General features: G+C 36.8%; 1 protein-coding gene across 1 annotated transcript in view; it reads left to right on the top strand.

Moving 5' to 3' along the window:
* CCDC175 (coiled-coil domain containing 175) overlaps positions 1 to 17,952 on the top strand; it is a 74,694-nt gene that overhangs the window by 19,056 nt on the left and 37,686 nt on the right. The window contains exons 7-13 of the mRNA XM_003794449.2: positions 128 to 237; positions 4,691 to 4,772; positions 9,204 to 9,340; positions 12,418 to 12,528; positions 16,014 to 16,085; positions 17,086 to 17,221; positions 17,727 to 17,858. Coding sequence (XP_003794497.1) covers positions 128 to 237; positions 4,691 to 4,772; positions 9,204 to 9,340; positions 12,418 to 12,528; positions 16,014 to 16,085; positions 17,086 to 17,221; positions 17,727 to 17,858 — 780 coding nt within the window. The remainder of the gene's footprint in view (positions 1 to 127; positions 238 to 4,690; positions 4,773 to 9,203; positions 9,341 to 12,417; positions 12,529 to 16,013; positions 16,086 to 17,085; positions 17,222 to 17,726; positions 17,859 to 17,952) is intronic.

Raw genomic sequence — 17,952 nt, 5'->3', positions numbered from 1 at the left:
TTTTTTTTTCACCAAAGCCGCAATGTGGAAGTTGAATGAGGGATTCATGAATACTTGGTGAATTGAGTTGCTGTTATGAATCACTTGGTGATGATGGTGTGGCATATTTTTATTGAATTTTCAATAGGTTCTTAGTGATCACAATCTAGAGATAACACGACTACATGAATCAGTAAAGACTTGGGAACAACAAGTTACTGAGGTAAAGAAAGCCTGTAACACTCTGGAAGAAAAAATGTAAGCACAATCCTTTAGTTTTGCTGAAATATTTCAATATGTTAATATTGCTTTCATTTTTTAAAATGTCTTTAATAGGAGAAAATTATATGATCTTAGTTTGCTAAAATTTGTGTAATTTCACTTAGAAATTAGCCAGTCTTTCAGGTGATCAAGAGAAAAAACTGAGGATGGCAGCTTGGGAGAGGGGAGGGATCTTTAGAACATACATTGTGTTCTCATTCCAGTTCCCACCTCCCTGCAAGCAAAGAATAAATGCCTGGGAAAAGGCATCCCGGAGGCCAACCAGAAGGCTGAAGCCCTCTACCCTCAAGCCATGCTGTTAGAGTTGTTCTTAGTCAAAAGGGACTTGATAGATTTACTGAGAAAACACAGGAAATCCTTAAGGCAAAATTGCTAAGCCTGAGGCTGAACCCTAAACTGCAGGAAGTCTTCTATCCATCCAAAGGCTCACAGGCTCTCTTCCTTTTGGGAAAGTGTTTCATTCTTCTCTCTTACTCTGCATACAGTATCGCTTCTTGGAGAGCACCTGGCAAGGTATGGCTGTGCCAGTTGAGCTATCACAGGTCCATTAAGTGTTAGAGATTGATCTATACACTATCTCCCATGAGAATTCTCAGATTTCTTATCAGAATTTGTGTGAATCAGCTTTGGTTTCTTATATAATCAGTTCTGGACCAAAAAAAAAGAAAGAAAGAAGAAAGAAAGAAAGGAATCTCATATTGTGGCTTCAAGGGCTCACCTAATAATTCACTAAGAGTTTGATGGACTGTGGGCTGAGCATTTTCTCAAAAGATAAGCAACTATGCATGCCTCACCTCTACATAAATGTGAATCTATTGTGATTAAAATCATAATCATAAATCATAATTGCATAGAACAATGCTGATCTACCATCATTAGTGCATAAAATAGGTGATAATTTTTACACTCAATATAAGGTTAAAAAAGTCCAGTTAATATCACAATTAAAACTAAAAAAGATGCACAGGAAAGGAATAACAGACAGAGTGAACAGACAGTCTGTTTAATGTGACAAAATATTTGCAAGCTACTCATCTAACAAAGTACTAATATCCAAAATATACAAGGAATGCAAACAACTCAGCAGCAAAAAGCCAAATAATCCCATATAGAAATATGGAATTTCCAACAGGTGTATGAAAACATCACTAATCATCAGGAAAATACAAATCAAAACCACAGTTAAATAGCACTTTACCCCAGTCAGAATGGCTTTTATTTCAAAGATTTTTTAAAAACATGTTAGCAAGAATGAGGAGAAGAGGGAATGCTTACACACTGTTGGTGATTTTATGTAGAATGCAAACTAGTACAGCTATTGTGGAAAACAGTATGGAGATTTCTCGAAAAACTAAAAATAGAATTACTATTTGATCCAGTAATCCCACTACTAAGTCTCCACTCAAAGGACAATAAATCAATAGATCCAAGAGATACGTGCACTCCCATGCTTACTGCAGGGCCATTCACAATAGCAAAGATACGGAACAACTCAAGTGTTCATCAGTGAATGAATAAATATGGAAAATATGGTATATATACACAACAAAATACTCTTCATCCAGAATAAAGAAGGAAATCACATCATTTGCAGCAACATGGATGGAACTGGAGAGGATTATCTTAAGCAAAATAAGTCAGGCACAAAAAGACAAATGTGAGAGCTAAAAAAAAAAGATCATATGGAGATAGAGTGGAAAGATAGAAACAGAGACTGGGAAGGGTAAGTGGGAGGGAGGAAGGAGGATGAAGAGAAGTAGTTAAAGGGTACAAAGTAAGATAGAATCAATTCAATGTTTGATGGAACAGTAGGGTGACTACACTAACGAAAATGTGCTGAACTTGGCTGATGGACACCATGACCCCCCTGACTTGATCACTATCCATTTATATACATGGAACAAAATTTCTTCTGTACCCCATAAATTTTCACAAATTAAAAAAACACTCAGAAAAAAACTTACTGTGTAAGTAATTCAATAGTTTTAGCTTATGTAAGTTTTATAGAAAAACTTAGCAAAAACCATAATGGAAAATATGAATTCACTATTAAATTATTTCTAGCAGTTATGATCTAAAACATCACCTTGAGTTTTATTTATAGAAGCAGTTTTCACGTTAGCTAAGTTGGGTGAGTCCTCTTTGGTTGTCTGTTTTTAGTGATCCACCATTTTTTGTAATCCCAGCTTTTCTAGAGTTTACCCTCATGTAGAATCTCACTGAAGCAAAGTGCATTTGATTAATTTGGTGATTGAGGATCTAGGTTACCTTCTTTTTCTTTGTACAACTTTACTTTTTTCTTTTTTAATACTTAAAAAAGTAAAAGTTTTTCATTTTCAATACTTAAAAAAGTAAAAGTTTTTCATTTTCTTTCTTTGTTAATTTTCTCTGTGAATATGGGGAGAGGTAGCCTAGTTCTTGGTGGATTTTAAGAATCAATATTGCTTTATGATTTAAGACTCTGTGAGAACAAATTATATAAGAAACTAAAGTAAAAAAAAACTAAAGTAATTTGCACAACTCATGTTTCTATTAATGTATAATCCTTAATTTTTCCTCATGAAATTTTTAAGTTTCAAGCTTCTTAAGCTATCACCTATGTGGAAGTCAAATATTGAGGAAAAACAAAGTTACTCAACCACAAAATTCTATATGTATTTGAACAACTAAGAATACCTCCAATGCTCTACAGATTCACAGGAGGCACTGACAGTTGGATCCTTGCTCTTTATTATCATTGACACCCAGCATAATATGTGTATACAGCTAAAGGCAAATCCAGTGCCTACTTTTCTAAATCGCTATGATCTTTCTCCATCATTGAACTGTTTGTTTATTTTATTTTATTTATTTATTTATTTACTTGCACATGGGAAATGTGGAATTGGACATTAAGTGTTGTAGATAAGTAGCATCCAATTTGTGACCTTGAGTATATACCTATCTTTTAAGAGCATGAGTCTATGAAGATTATAGATGCTTTTAAGGACAGAAATAGTTTCAGAATTATTGAGGTTACCAATGACTTTCATCCTGTTGAACATTAGTGGTCAAATATATTCCTTAAAGTTCTTAAATACTTGGAAGAATTTCACAAAGTTTATCACTTCCATCTTCTTGAAATATTTTCTTTGCTTCATCGTATTCTCTTATTTCACTCACCACACTGGTTGCTTCTTTACAGGATCCTTGACTTGTTAACTCCAAATTTTGGAGTTCTTGGTCCTTCACTGTTCTCTGCTCACACTGCCCCTATGTGATTTTATTTAGTATCATGATTTTAAATACTTTCCATACCTTGATGACTCCCAAATTTACATATCTAGCCCTGACCTTTTCCTGAGCTCTACACGTATTAGATATCTCATGTCCTAAATGGAACTCTTGATTTCCCACCTCCCTGACACAGCTCTTTCCACGTTCTTTCATATTAGTTAGTGTGGTATCAAAGCTTAGGTGTCATCCACCACTGTTTTCCTCACTACCCCAGACTAACCCAACACTAACCCAACTCTAATCCGAAGGCATATCCTATTGCCTTCATTTTCAAATTGTATCTTTAATATATTTATTTCTTACCACCTGCAGTACTGCAACCCGAGCCACCACAATCTCTTCCGGACCTCTACCTGTAGCCTTCTATGTGGTCTGTCTTCCTCTCCCTTTGTCTTTCTCCACAAAATAACCAGAGTCATCTTCACAAGATGTCAGTCAGTTCCTGTTGCTCCGCTGCTTCCAAAACTTCTAGTTTCCTTCAGAATAAAATCTGGACTGCTACCTTGCCCTCAAGAGCCTACGGTATCTAGTCTAGTCCCATCTACCTCTCCAACCTCATCATCCCTCTTCCTCAAGTACATTAAGCTTTCTCCTGCCTCTGAGTCTTATCACCTACTGTTTCTTCTGCATAAAAAGCTCTTCCTTCAGATGTCCATGTGGCTGGCTCCCTCTCATCACTCAGGTCTTTCAAAGGTCATCCCAAAGATGGTCTTCCCTGACTACCGGTCTAAAGCAGGATTCTTGCTCTCAGGATCTCCCTATACCTGCTGTGTGTTTACCCTGCTGTGTGTTCTTTGGCACACTTAACACTGTCTGAAATATGTTATTTATTTCTCGATGCCTTGCTTATATCCTAACCATTTCACTAGAATATGATTTCCATGAGAGTAAGGACTTTGCCTGTGCTATATCCCTAGTAACTAAAGCAAATCTGTCAGACTGTAGGTGTTGCATAGCCCTTCTTAAGTGGATAGATAAATAAATCAAGTATTAATCCAATCCAATTCAAAAGAGTAAAATTGTTTCTTTAAGAAATATATAAGTAAATATATGGAGAGAGATGGAGACTGGAAGTTTTTGAAGTCATAAATAAATACAGCTTTGCTGGAAAATAGGTTCTGATATGAATCTGTTTGGTTTCTTCTGTTCATAGTGAATATTTTACGAGTAACAAAGAAAAACTGATTGAAATATCTTCTACTGAAAAATATGAACTTCTGAAAAAGATAAAAAAGGTAAGAAGACAGAAATTATGAGTGTTAGATTATAATTAGATGTAGTTATTATTTAAAATATATATGAAAATGTAGAATTTTTCAGAAAAGATTTTTTCATTGACTAAGAATAATCATGATCATTTACAGTAATTAATATAAATATTTATTTATCTTCTTCTTTAAATATATGAAAGAGCAAAGGTTGTCCAGGTGAAGATAAATTGTTTCTTGTAACTTTTCATGTGGCTATGGGTACGTTGTAAATATCCATGATTAATGGATCAATGGACATCCTTTCTTGCTATCATGCAGCACCTATGAAGTGCAGCAACTTGGTTCTGCACTTAATAATACTCTCAATATTATATCATAATACAATGTTCAAAGTAATTATTTGCAAGTACTTGAGTGAAATTTAGCCCCCAAGAGAATTCTCTGGACTATTTTTTTTAACTGAGGATAAAAGAAATGTCATGTCATAAGTAAATAACCATGGATATAAACCAATATTTATCCCTAAGATATTCAATGAAGCACCCATTAAGACAGTGAGAAATTGGAGGGGAGTGGGAAACAAGAAATCCTGTACAAGTGAAATCCATCTAAAGTGGATTGGTTAAATAAGTAATAGTATTGTTTACAATATGTTATTGTGTGATGGATACCATATTATAAAATAATGTATATGATAAGACCCCTTTTATGTATGCATATATACAAGTACACATGCACACCAGACAAGACTAACATTTTTCTTCCCCCTTGCATTGAAGGAGAAGGGTCCCAGCTGTCTCCCATCTTCCCCATGTGCACATCCTTCATTTCAGTAGCACAGGACTATACCCTCTCTCTCTGTTTTGTGCCAAGTCAACCAGGATAGAAAGTTCACCTCTTTCACCTCTCTAAATTTGTTTCTAAAACAACTTTAGTATCACTAAGCATTTTGGGATCTATTGTAAACCTCGTTGAAAATTTTAGTGGTCATGGAGAGGATCGCATTGCAGAGCAGGAAGCTCTCTTGTTTACCACCTTTCCTTTCTCTTATAGTTCTTCACCCGTCCTCTTGCTCTACGGTACATGACTATCTCACACCCAAATTCTTCTCCCTCTGTTATAAAGAACAACCTCTCCTTCCTCTATCTGAGACCTGCACTTATGCCCTGATAGCAAAGTTATCAAAGGCAATTCCCTTCCAGAAGAATGATTTGTACCAACTAAATTCTTTCCATTTTTGGTTTCATGAGCTATGGCATTAGAGATAGCTTCTCCTCTGGGCTAGGCCTACTCCGACTCTTTAGTTACAAGGATAGCAAAAGACAAAACCCAAAGTTATTTGTTTAGTTGATTGACTTTAAATTTGCCTTTCATTTTTTGAGCAAAATATTTTTTCCTGTTATTTGTTTCCTGTTGTAGGAGCTATTGGACAACCTCCAGATAAATAGTTCCACATTGTCTAGTCCATATGACTTTTCTGAGCAGTCTAGGCCCCATAAATTAGTGTGGCTCACTTAGTCAAGAGGGCAGACATAGAGGGACCTCACTGCAATTCACAGCCCTCAGCCAGATTTCTTGAGTACAAGTGAATGATCACATAAAGGAGGCAAGGCTCTGTCTCATTTATTATTTACACTAGGGTAGCAATTATGGTCTCTTAGTGACATCTAATCATAATACTCATGAGTTATTGAAGGCAAGCTAAAGATGACATTAAATTCTATTGTAAATATACTTTAACTTTTCCCCCCAATATTTCTTTAAGTCCCCATACCCCCACCTCTGCCAACCTCAGTGACCATTTTACTCTCTTTCTACAACTTCAACTTTTTTAGATTCCACAGATAAGTGAGATCATGCAGTATTTATCTTTTTGTGAATGAATTATTGCACTTAACATAGTATCCTCCGGGTTCATCCATGTTGTCACAAATAACAAGATTTCCCCTTTTTTTTAGGCTGAATCATATTCCACTGTGTGTATATATGTGTATAATGCCACATTTTATTTATCCATTCATCTGCTGATGGACACTTAGATTGATTTCGTATCTTAGCTATTGTGAATGTTGCTACAGTGAACATTGGGTACAGACATCTCTGCACATTGATGTGATTTTTTTTTTTAATATATACCCAGTAGTAGAATTGCTGGATCTAACTTTTTATTATGAAACACTATACAGAGATGAAACAGTACATAAATTATAAATGTATAGTGTTTTTGCATGGATCTATCTTTTTGGTGAATGCAATTTATTAATTTTTATGAAGTACAGTTTATCAATCTTTTCCTTTCTGCTCAATGCTCTTTGTGTCCTGTGTCATGAGGATATTCTCTTCTGTTATTTTCTAGAAGCTTTATTGTTTGACCTTTCACATTCAAGACTATAAGCTAACTCGATTTTTTTGGTGTGTGTATTGTATGACAGTAGTTACAATTCATATTTTGCCATCAAGTTGTCTAACTAACTGGCCCCATTTAGGGAAAAGACAATCCTTTCCTCCACTATGTTGCAATCACACTATTGTCCTAAATTATGTGGATCATAATTATGTCATAAGTACAGGTGTGGACTGTGGGCTATTTACCGCTTCTCACTAAAACCAAATTGCTATAATTAGTGACTTTAAAATAAATCTGAATAGCTAGTGGTATAAATCCTTTATAAATCCTTCAAGTTTGTTCTTCAAGACTGCTTCAGCTATTTTCGGACCTTTGAATTTCTATTGGTTTATTAAGTTCTGCCAAAAATCCTGTTTGGATTTTTATTGGGATTGTACTAAATCTACAACTCAGTTTAAAGAGGAGTCCACCATCTTTATAATATTGAGTCTTCCAATCCGTAAAGGGGCATGTTTGTCTTTTATTTTAGGGTTTCTCTGCTCTCTTTGCCTTAGTTGTTCAGGTTCACTATGATGTGTCCAGGTTTTTCTTTTTATTCATTCTCTTTGGGATTGATTTGACTTCTTAAATCTGCAAATTGCCATATTTCGTAAGTTCCTTAAAATTTTCAACCATTATCTGTTGACATGTTTCTTTCCCCCTCTTCTCTCTCCTCCCTTTCTGAGACTTCAGTTATCGGTGTGTGGAGAAAACATGTGTGTTTGTGTCCTCTATGCATTGTCCCTTCTTTTCTGTATTTTCTACTTTTTATCTCTCCATGCTGCATTCTAGGCTGAATAGTCTTATCTGAGTTCTTAATTTTGGTTACCATATTTTTCACTGGGTAATTACTGTGTACCTTTCAAATCTGCTATGTAACTCATTACTATTTCTAATTCCCTGTCCTAATTTTCAAGTATGGTTAACATTTCTTTGATTATAATAAGCATGGGAGTTTTATCATCCACTGTCTGATAATTTCAATATCTAATGTCTTTGTGAGTCTGTGTCTATAGTCTCTTGTTTTGCCACTCTTTTTGTTCATATGGTCGTTTTTTTCTTCTTCTCCTGGTAGGCAACTGTAAGCTAGATATTGTACTTGAAAACATGTTTATGAAAACAAAATGATGATGACATCTTCTCCAAGAGCAGATTTGTGTTTGCTTCTACAGATGTGTAGGATGCCCCCAGTCCCAAACACCTTAACCCACCTTAGGGCTCTCTGGTAGAGTCAGGCTGGAACATGACCTGTTAACTTCTGATATACCCTGAGCCAGAAGGAGAAGCTCCTTGGGTCTTAGTGCTGAGCAATTTACTGGGATCCTCACCTGGACAAGTTCTTCATGTTGGCTTTTGTCCCTTTGCTATGCAAGAATACCAAAACACATTTTCCAAGTGGGTTCCTCCATATTAGTAAATGTCCTTCAGGCAAGAGGAGATTGAAGTGCTAGCTTCACTGTCTGGCTTCTTGCTAATTCCTAGAATTAGACCTAATAACTTCTTATCATTTTGCTAGTTCTTTAGCACTCCTAGAAAGGTTTTTTTTTTTTTAATCCAGCTATTTTAATAGCCTCAGCCAAGAAAGCCTGCCTTACCTCACTCAAAGTAATTTAAGAAGCACGAATTCTTACCTTATGAAGAATGGGAACTATACAAATATATAATAAGATGCAAGTATAATATCTAGTTGAAGAGATTTTGAGCAAAAGCTTCTGTGGATGTTATGTTTTCTTTTCCCTCATATAGTTGACATGCTGGGACAAGGTCACACAGGTGCTGATGAATGAGCAGCTTATTAATTCCATTTCTTATTTTGATGTGGATTATTGTTCTATCATCTTATGGATATGTTTACTGCCTTTTAGAATGTTTTTCATAATTTTTCATAAAAAAGGCCTCAAAATGTACAATTACATGTTTGCTATAGATTTAAGTCACTCACAACTGATTCGTTGTGTGCCACACAATGTACCCAGGGCTCCAGGGATTTGCCCACGTGATGCTGACTGACTGCCCTCAAAGGAAGCTTGGAGAAAGTCCTCTCATTAAATTCTTCTGTTTTTCTCTAGCTGGGTGATAAACTACACTTATTTAAACTAGACAATAAAGACCTACGACAGAAAATACAGCTTATTCTGCAGCAACACAGGATTATCTTATCTGAGGAGGAGAAAGTTTTTTTGCAAAAACAGAAGATCTACGAAGAGTATGTTCCTACCCGTGACCCACATGTGAATCACACGCCATAGTTATGGGGCACTCTTCATGCCATTGAAGTGGTGACTTTCCGAATCCTAGTTGTAAAATCTATTGACAGCAATGAAATATTGTTTACCCAATCATAAACAAACACACCCCTCATCTGCCTCTAATACTAACTATATTCTACTAAGTAGTTTTCTTTATCTGAATCAAATCAAATCCATAAAAACCAAATGTAGTATTTTCACTTTGGAGTTAGATTCTTGAAACAATAATCATGCTCTTCCCCTGTGAGTCTATCCACAGAAACTATGAGAGTTGCCTTTGTCAGAAACTCTGTACCTATATTCCTTTTTTCAGAGTAGGGTCTGGTTATTGACACAATTATTTAACTCAGACGCTCAAAAGTTGTTCAAGGAAATCCCCTATCTTTTGCCACCTATTGGACTCTGCTCAGTCATGAAGGCTTGCTAATTCCAACTCCTAAATATTGCTCAAACATGTCCTACCTGTCATTCTTTTCACCACTTTCAGCCTCTTTGGTTTGGCTTGCCTCTCCAAAGGCCTTCCCCTCTTCTCTTTATACCCTAACCTGTCTATCTTTCTTCTACCAGAATGATCCTACTGAAACAACAACCTTCTAAACTCTTTTTATTTGTTTGTTTTTTAGATTAGAGTCTCACTCTGTTGCCCTGGGTAGAGTGCCATGGCACCAGTAGCTCATAGCAACTTCAAAACTCCTGAGTTCTGCCTCAACCTCCCAAGTAGCTGGGACTACAGGCACCTGCCACAATGCCTGGCCAGTTTTTCCATTTTTTAGTAGAGATGGGGTCTCACTCTTGGTCAGGCTGGTCTCAAACTCCTGAGCTCAAAGGATCCACCCTTCTTGGCCTCCCAGAGTGCTAGGATTATGGTGTGAGCCACCACTCCTGGCTTCCTGAAGTTGTTTCTTTCCATCGTTTACTCCCTTGTGATCAGCTGGACACAAAATCCCTTTGCCTCAGTGTACTGCAAAGATTTCAGAGCACTCACTCTGTCCTACTAAAACGATGTCCCCAGGACCTTGTACATTGCTTAGCAGGACAAAAGCCTCCTGTCCATTATTATGGACAAGTAATAATGCATTTCCACTCTCAAAACCTGTGGAAGTGTACTGGCAGTGGACAGGCCCACTCATAGGAAGCTGAGTTTATGTTCATTCTTGTAACATTCACACTGCAGAGAGTTGCTGCAATTATTTTACCTTCTACAGTTGAGTACCCTGCTGAGAATAATACTATTTGTATTTATTCTTCAAGTGAAAACTTTCCTCAGATCAATATTGAGTTGTTATCAGTTTGAATCATAAGATAACCATTGAGCCACTGTACTCAATACCAAATACTAAACTCATAATACTAAAAAGTTAATTATCATTGTTGAGTTTTGTCTTAGCTCAGGCTGCTGCAACAAAATATCACATAAATGTATTTCCTCATGGTTCTGGAGGCTGGAAATCTGAGATCACAGTGCCAGCACGGTCAGGTTCTAGTGAGGGCCTCGTCCTGACTTGCCGAAGGCCACACAAGTGTCCTCATATGGTGGGGAGAGAGAGAGAGAGCCAGCTCCCTGGTGTCTTTCCTCAGAAGGGCACTAATCCCACCATGAGAGTCTCAGCCTCAGGACTTCACCCAAAGCTATTACTTCCCAAGGGCCCCATCTTTATAATGTGCTCGAACATTATCACAGCACTCACTCCCTATGATATTGATTTCTGTCATTCTAAATCACTTTAATTTTTAACTTTTTCTGATTTAAGAAACATAATGATACCTGATTTTTAAGATCACATATAGAAATGTTTAACTTGAAGAGTAAGCATCACCCTAGTCTAGCTCTTAATTTTTTTAGGGGTTGGGATTTCAACATATAAATTCTGGAGGAAAGAGGGAAGGCACAATTCATTTCACAGCATGAAATGAAGAAATGTCATTTCTTGAAGAAATGCCACTTAGATAAAATACTCTCTGTTATAGACAGGTTTCCTTCAATGTCTGAGCATTTGAACAAAGCCATAAACTTCTTATCTTGTTTAACTGTAAACTTCTTTAAGCCTTCTTACTCTCTCCAGCAAACTGAGGCCAAAAAATAACTACTTTTTGCTTCATCAGTCCATGCACTGAGTCAAGCACTTCACATTTTGTTTAATCTCTCCACCTGGGGAGGTAGGTATTATAATCCCCACTTTATGGCTGGTGAAATGGAGCCTATCCACCTGTGAAGTTTCTTTGCTTTGAGATCACACTCCTAGTAAGAGGCAGAGCCAGTGTGCAGAGTCGATCTGACTGACTCCACCTTTCCTGCTGGAATGTGGTGGATTGGTAAACGCACTGAGAGGGACCCCCTGCTCTGTGGGGTACGTCAGCCATTCTGTGGCATTTTGTTATGGCAGCCTGAGCTGGCTATGGCAAATCCAACAACGATAATTAACTTTTTAGTGTTGTGGTTATTTTATGATTCAGATCAATCACTAACTTAGTATTGATCTGCGGAAAGTCTTTGCTTGTAGTTACTGTTCCAGTTACGATTCTTTCAGTAGCTTGAGAATTTCATAAATTTTCTGAAAATCTTAGACATAAATTTAGATTTAGCAGCCAAAGCAAAGAGGCTTTGTTTTTACTTTTACTAAGTTATTTGGTAAATAGTTTATGATCTGAACTCTCTGAGCTACTTTTTAAATTCTTATTTGTGGCTGGGTGGGATAGCTCATGTCTATAATTCCAGTACTTTGGGAGGCCAAGGCAGGAGGATTGCTTGAAGCCAGGAGTTTGAGACCAGCCTGGAAACACAGCAAAACTAGTTCTCTACCAAAAAATTTTGAAACTTAGCTAGGTGTGGCGGTTTGTCCCAGGATAGCCTGAGCCCAGGGGTTTAGTGAACTATGATTGAGCCACTGTACTCCAGCTTGGGCAATAGAGTATGACCCTGTCCCTCAAAAAATAAGATAAATTTTTATTTCTGTTTGCACATATTCTTCTGCTGAGGAATTAAAAATGATCAGGTCAGTGTTCAACAAATGATAACTCTGCTTTTTCATTATAGAACTCAGAAACAACAGGTATTTATTGCTGAAAAAGAAAAATTACTATCAAAAAGGAAACTAGATATCAAAACTATGGAAGAAGGACTTGTCACACTGCATGAACTTTATCGGTATGTGTGTCGCCTTTGAAATTTCTAATCTTTTCTCTGCATTTATTTTTTACTAAATGATAACAATAAATCTATGTAAATTTCTAATAAGCCACAGAAAGAAAGTTTACAATTAGCCTTTTCTGTTTCACAGTCCAGAAAAGTCATTTTCATCGAATTTTTCTTTGAAAGGTGACATGGGTTCTAAATTCTACAGAAGCTATCAGACCAGGAGAACCCTCACCGCCTGTGATGTTCATTCTGCTATTCTAGATCAATTTCTTTTTCTTTTTCTTGTTTTTGAGACAGTCTCACTCAATTGCCTTGAAGTTGAGAGCCATAGCTCACAGGAACCTCAAACTCGGGCTCGAGTGATCCTCTTGCCTCAGTTCACCAAGTAGCTGGGACTAGAGGCGCTTGCCACACTGCTCAGATGGCACCTACCACGATGCTCCCTCTTGCTCAGGATGGTCTCGAACTCATGCGTTCAGGGAATACACCCTTCTTGGCCTCCCACAGTGCCAGGATTATAGGCACGAGCCAGCATGCCCAGCCTCTAAATCACTTTCTTTTTCTGATGCCTGTAATGTAAAGTAATGCCTCTATCTGATTTTAAAATTCAAATATAGAAATATGTAACTCAGAGAGTGAAAGTTATCCTAGTTTTTCTGTCTCTCCACAAAGAGAATCAAATATATAGTCGTATGTACGGGTATATCAAAATTGGATTGTGCTCTTTTATAACTGGATTTTTTCCTCTTAAAATTATACCTGGTAGAATGATAAAACAAATAACATAAATGATAACATTTGGAAAAGTTAGTGAAAGGTATATAGGAAATCTATGTATTAATACTATTTTTTCCATTTATCTGTTGCATTTGAAACTATTTCAGAATGAAGGAGAAAAATTATATATATGGAACATTTTTTCTCATTCTTTTCTCCAGCCACGTTATTCCTTCTACAGATTATACTATGTTTTATTTAAACAGAACTCTGTTGATGGACATTTGGGATTTTTTTTCTCTTTCCTGTATTATAAACAATTTTTTTTTTTTGAGACAGAATCTCAAGCTGTCACCCTAGGTAGAGTGCTATGGCATCATAGCTCACAGCAACCTCTAACTCTTAGGTTCAAGCAATGCTCTTGCCTCAGTTTTTCTATTTTTTAGTAGAGATGGGAATCTTGCTTTTGCTCAGGCTGGTCTTGAACTCATGAGCTCAAGCAATCCACCTACCTCAGCCTCCCAGAGTGCTGAGATTACAGACATGAGCCACCCCACCCAGCCTATAAGCAATTTTTAAAATTAACGTCACTTAACATATCTTTGCTTACCTATGTGACTATTTCTTTGTAATAAAGTCCTAAAAGAGGAACTATGGGATCAAAGGAAGACTCATGTTTTAACTTTCATAATTATTGTCAAAATGTTTTACATAAATATTCTGCCAGCATACATTTTTAACACTAAGCATAAAGCAATTTATACTTTAGTAGTGCAGATGAGCAAGATGAACCCACATGAAATGATTAATGAAGTAGGCATGACTCTGAAAAATTTCTTAGAATGTGAATTATAAAACACAACCAGAGACTAGTTGATGAAAAAAGCTGAAATCAAGGAGTCTGTTTTGTTGTATAAAAATTTAAAACTTGAGGCTTGGTGCCTGTAACTCAGCAGCTAGGGTACCAGCCACATACACCAGAGCTGGCAGGTTCAAACCCAACCCTGGCCTGCCAAACAACAATGACAACTACAACCAAAAAATAGCCAAGCATTGTGGCGGGCACCTGTAGTCCCAGCTACTTGGGAGGCTGAGGCAAGAGAATTGCTTAAGCCCAAGAGTTTGAGGTTGCTGTGAGCTGTGACAGAATGGCGCTCTACCCAGGGTGACATAGTAAGACTCTGTCTCAAAAAAATTTTTAAACTTGAACTAGAGCCAGGTGCCTAGTAATTACTCATGCCTGTAATGCTTGTTTGAGAGTTTGAGATCAGCCTGAGCAAGAGTAAGACCCTATTTCTACTAAAAATAGAAAAATTAGCTGGGTGTTGTGGCAGGTGCCTGTAGTCCAAGCTACTCGGGAGGCTGAGGCAAGAGTGAGCCTTCAGCCCAAGAGTTTGAGGTTGTTGGGGTCTGTGATGATGCCGAGGCACTCTAGCCTGGGTGACAGAGTGAGACTCTTTCTAAACAAACAAACAAACAAACAAATCTGGAACTACACTTTAAAAGCAAGTCAGATTTTTCTGTTTGCTCATCAAATGGGGGGGAAACATGATTTGAATATAAGACAATGAAGTAAAATAAATGGTGAGGAAAATTTGAACATACAACAACAGAAATCTGGAATGTGACACAAGGGGATTGTTGTCACTATGTTGTTAAATAATGTATCTAGACATCTGTTTCTCACCATGTCAGCATCAGACAGAAAATTATGAACTACTTTTATGAGAGGGCAGGAAAATGGAATTGCATTGAATCAGGTTTCATTTTTGTTATGATAAGTAAAAATTTTATAGTCATTTGTTACATCATTGCTCTGGTCACCAGAAACCTTAAAGCCAAATTTATGGCCCAATATAGTTTTCCATTTAGGACTTTTAAAAATATTACGTTGCTTTCTTTTTAAGCTGGGTTCAAGTTCTTTGTGGATTTTATTACATACGTAAATAAACAAAATCAATAAGTTTGGGGAAAATTGAGAATAACCTCAGAGGTTCAGGGGAAGATATTAGACTAATTTTGGTAGGAAACTAAGAGCCCATATTGTAATTTCACACAGAGCAAGCAACATGAACATAGCTGTGGTTCTGCTTGATTTGACTGTGTCTCACATTCCAAGTTCCACTTAGAAATATTCCTAGCCTTCAAAATTTTGATAGCATTGCAAATTGAAAGTTCATTCATGAATATTCTTATCTTTCAAAAGATATAAAGCAGCATTTTACTTATATGGCTTTCAACTCATTTCTGTGCACAAAGCATTTAATGGGGGGTGAGGAGAGAATAAAAACAGACTTCTGTTGACCTTACCTCCTCTTGGGTCATAGTGTTATCCTTCCCTTGGCGTCTTCCGTAGACAGCAGGACCACCTTCTGTCATAGGTGTCGCAGCACAGTCTTGACTCACTGACTGCAGTTTTCCTCCGTCTTTGCAAGTTATATCATCCCTTCATTGATGAGCCTGGACCTCCATTTTAACAACCCCCATTTCTCCCTCTGCTAAACATTCACCTCCAGCAGCCTTTCCTTAATTGCCTCTCCAGAGTCTCTTCTCTTTCCTGGGCTGCCACCTCAACACTTGCAAAATCACAGAATTGCAATTGCCTATCATTCTGCCACTAAAATCTTTGGTTGTTTCATGAGGATTTTTGTGCCTTCTAATTAAACTATCACTTTATTCAGCTTAAGAATTACACATAAAGAGTTTCTAATACAGAGAATATCCTCTTGTATATTCTCCCACAAATACAAACTCCAATATATTTTTCTTGTTTTTAGAGCAACACAACAAGTATATCGGAAACAAATAAAAATGCTGGTGGAAAACCTGCAAAGAGAAACTCAAAGATGGTAAAAAAAAAAAAAAAAAAAAAAAAGTTTATTTGTGTTATCAGAAATGTTATCTTAATGAATAAAGCGGAGTGCTTGTTGGTTACTAGAGCCCAAGAGAATGTCTTTCCTAAGTTAAATTGTGTGTGAGTTCTCTCAGACCTAGATGTGTTTGTTGGTTTGATTTTTTTGGCATTGAGCAGAACCAAAGTTTTCCATTTCAACTGAGTGAAGTCACCAAAGAGTAAAATTGTCAGCACCTTATACTGTGTGCTGACACACAGCTTCTGTGTGAAGCAGCCGGGCGGGGGCAGGGGGTGCTCGAAGCCTGGGGAGGCGCCAGGCTCTGCAGGGAGGCTGCTGTGCTGGGCCTGCCCTTCCTAACTTTGCCACCAAGGCCAAGTTCTTAATAATCTCTCTTTGCTGCCATCTCTGTAAAGTGGAGGATAAAAGTGGTAGCCACATTATAAAGTAGTCGTGAATACTAAAGAGAAGATCCGTGTAAAATACTGTATCTAAAAAACTCTTTTTACTACTTGGCTGTATTTATTATTGTTGTTATTAATGTTATTATATATTTTGTAAGACTCAGTTGTGCATTTTTATCCTTCTCCAAACATGTAGCTTGTTTATGTTATGATGAGAAAAAGTCAAGAGCCCAGTGGCCTGTGAGCTCTTATCGGCACATTGGTAACTTAGGTGATTTCACTGTTATTTCTGCCCAGACATCTTTTCCATTTGCCCCCACCCCTTCCCCGTTTCTATCCTTTACCTGAAGGAGGCACCTGCCCCGCGTGCCTCTCCACGGTTCTGTCGGATATGCGGGTGCAGCTTCTTACTCTGCAGCAACCCTGCAGACACAGGTCAGGTTTTGTCTTTTTTTTTTTTCAGTTAATGTGCATAGTCTGCATTTGTAATAATACAATTCTCTGTAATCATAATAGGACTCATTTGCTTTCAATTTTTTTGTAGTAAATTGCCATATCAATTTAATGATAATTATTCTTGTTCTAATATCTAGTATAGTGAATCAGTGGAAACAAGCTTGTTTGAAAAAAAAACATGACCGTTGGGCCAGCAAGATAAAGGCTGAAATAGACAGTCTTATAGAAAATATTAGGAATGCAGAAATTAAACGAGCGTCATTAATTAGTGAGGTAAGGAAACCCAAGGAACTTAGAATTAGTCCTCTACATTGCATGTCAGTAATTCTCCTTTGTTATTTAATTAAATCCTATCTTATTAAAAGGTGACATGGTGACTTCATGTTTATAGTGAATTATTTAATTTTCTTAAGAAATGCATTCATTTGCTGTATACTAAGTAGAAATATTTATCAAATAAAGTAGAAATTCTTTCCAAAATATACTTTTGAAACATGTAATTAGAAACTTTTTTAACCCAAGCATCATTTATTTGGTACTTGTATTTATCCTCTGCACCTCCCACCCCACCATCTCCCACTCCCACCATTACTCATGTCATTTACAGATATTGTTTGGTAAAAAGAATTAATTTCTGGAAGGAAAAATGATCCTTATTTGTGGTCACAGAGAAATCATATGCAAATCTCATACAAAGAGATATTCATTTACCTGGCAGTTTGAAAATATAAGACTATCACTGCAAGAAAACAATAACAAATCATTTTTCTCTAATTAGACTTCTGTGAGAACAAAGGAAATTGAAGAATTCATCACACAGATTGAACAACTTAGTTCAGAATTAAAAGAAAAGGAGGAGGAATTTGTTGTCAAAGAAAAAAAATTAATACGAGAGATACACAAGTATGAGGTAAATTTTATTTTGGATTAATAAAATATGTGGCAGGGGGAATAATATTTCATGCAATTCTAATTGTAAAACAAATATAAACGTAAATGTAGCA

The sequence above is a fragment of the Otolemur garnettii genome, unplaced genomic scaffold, assembly GCF_000181295.1.
Source record: "Otolemur garnettii isolate 467f Iridium unplaced genomic scaffold, OtoGar3 scaffold00081, whole genome shotgun sequence".
NCBI lineage: Eukaryota > Metazoa > Chordata > Mammalia > Primates > Galagidae > Otolemur > Otolemur garnettii.
The sequence above is the reverse complement of the archived record's forward strand: the minus strand, read 5'-3'. Positions and strand labels throughout refer to the sequence as shown.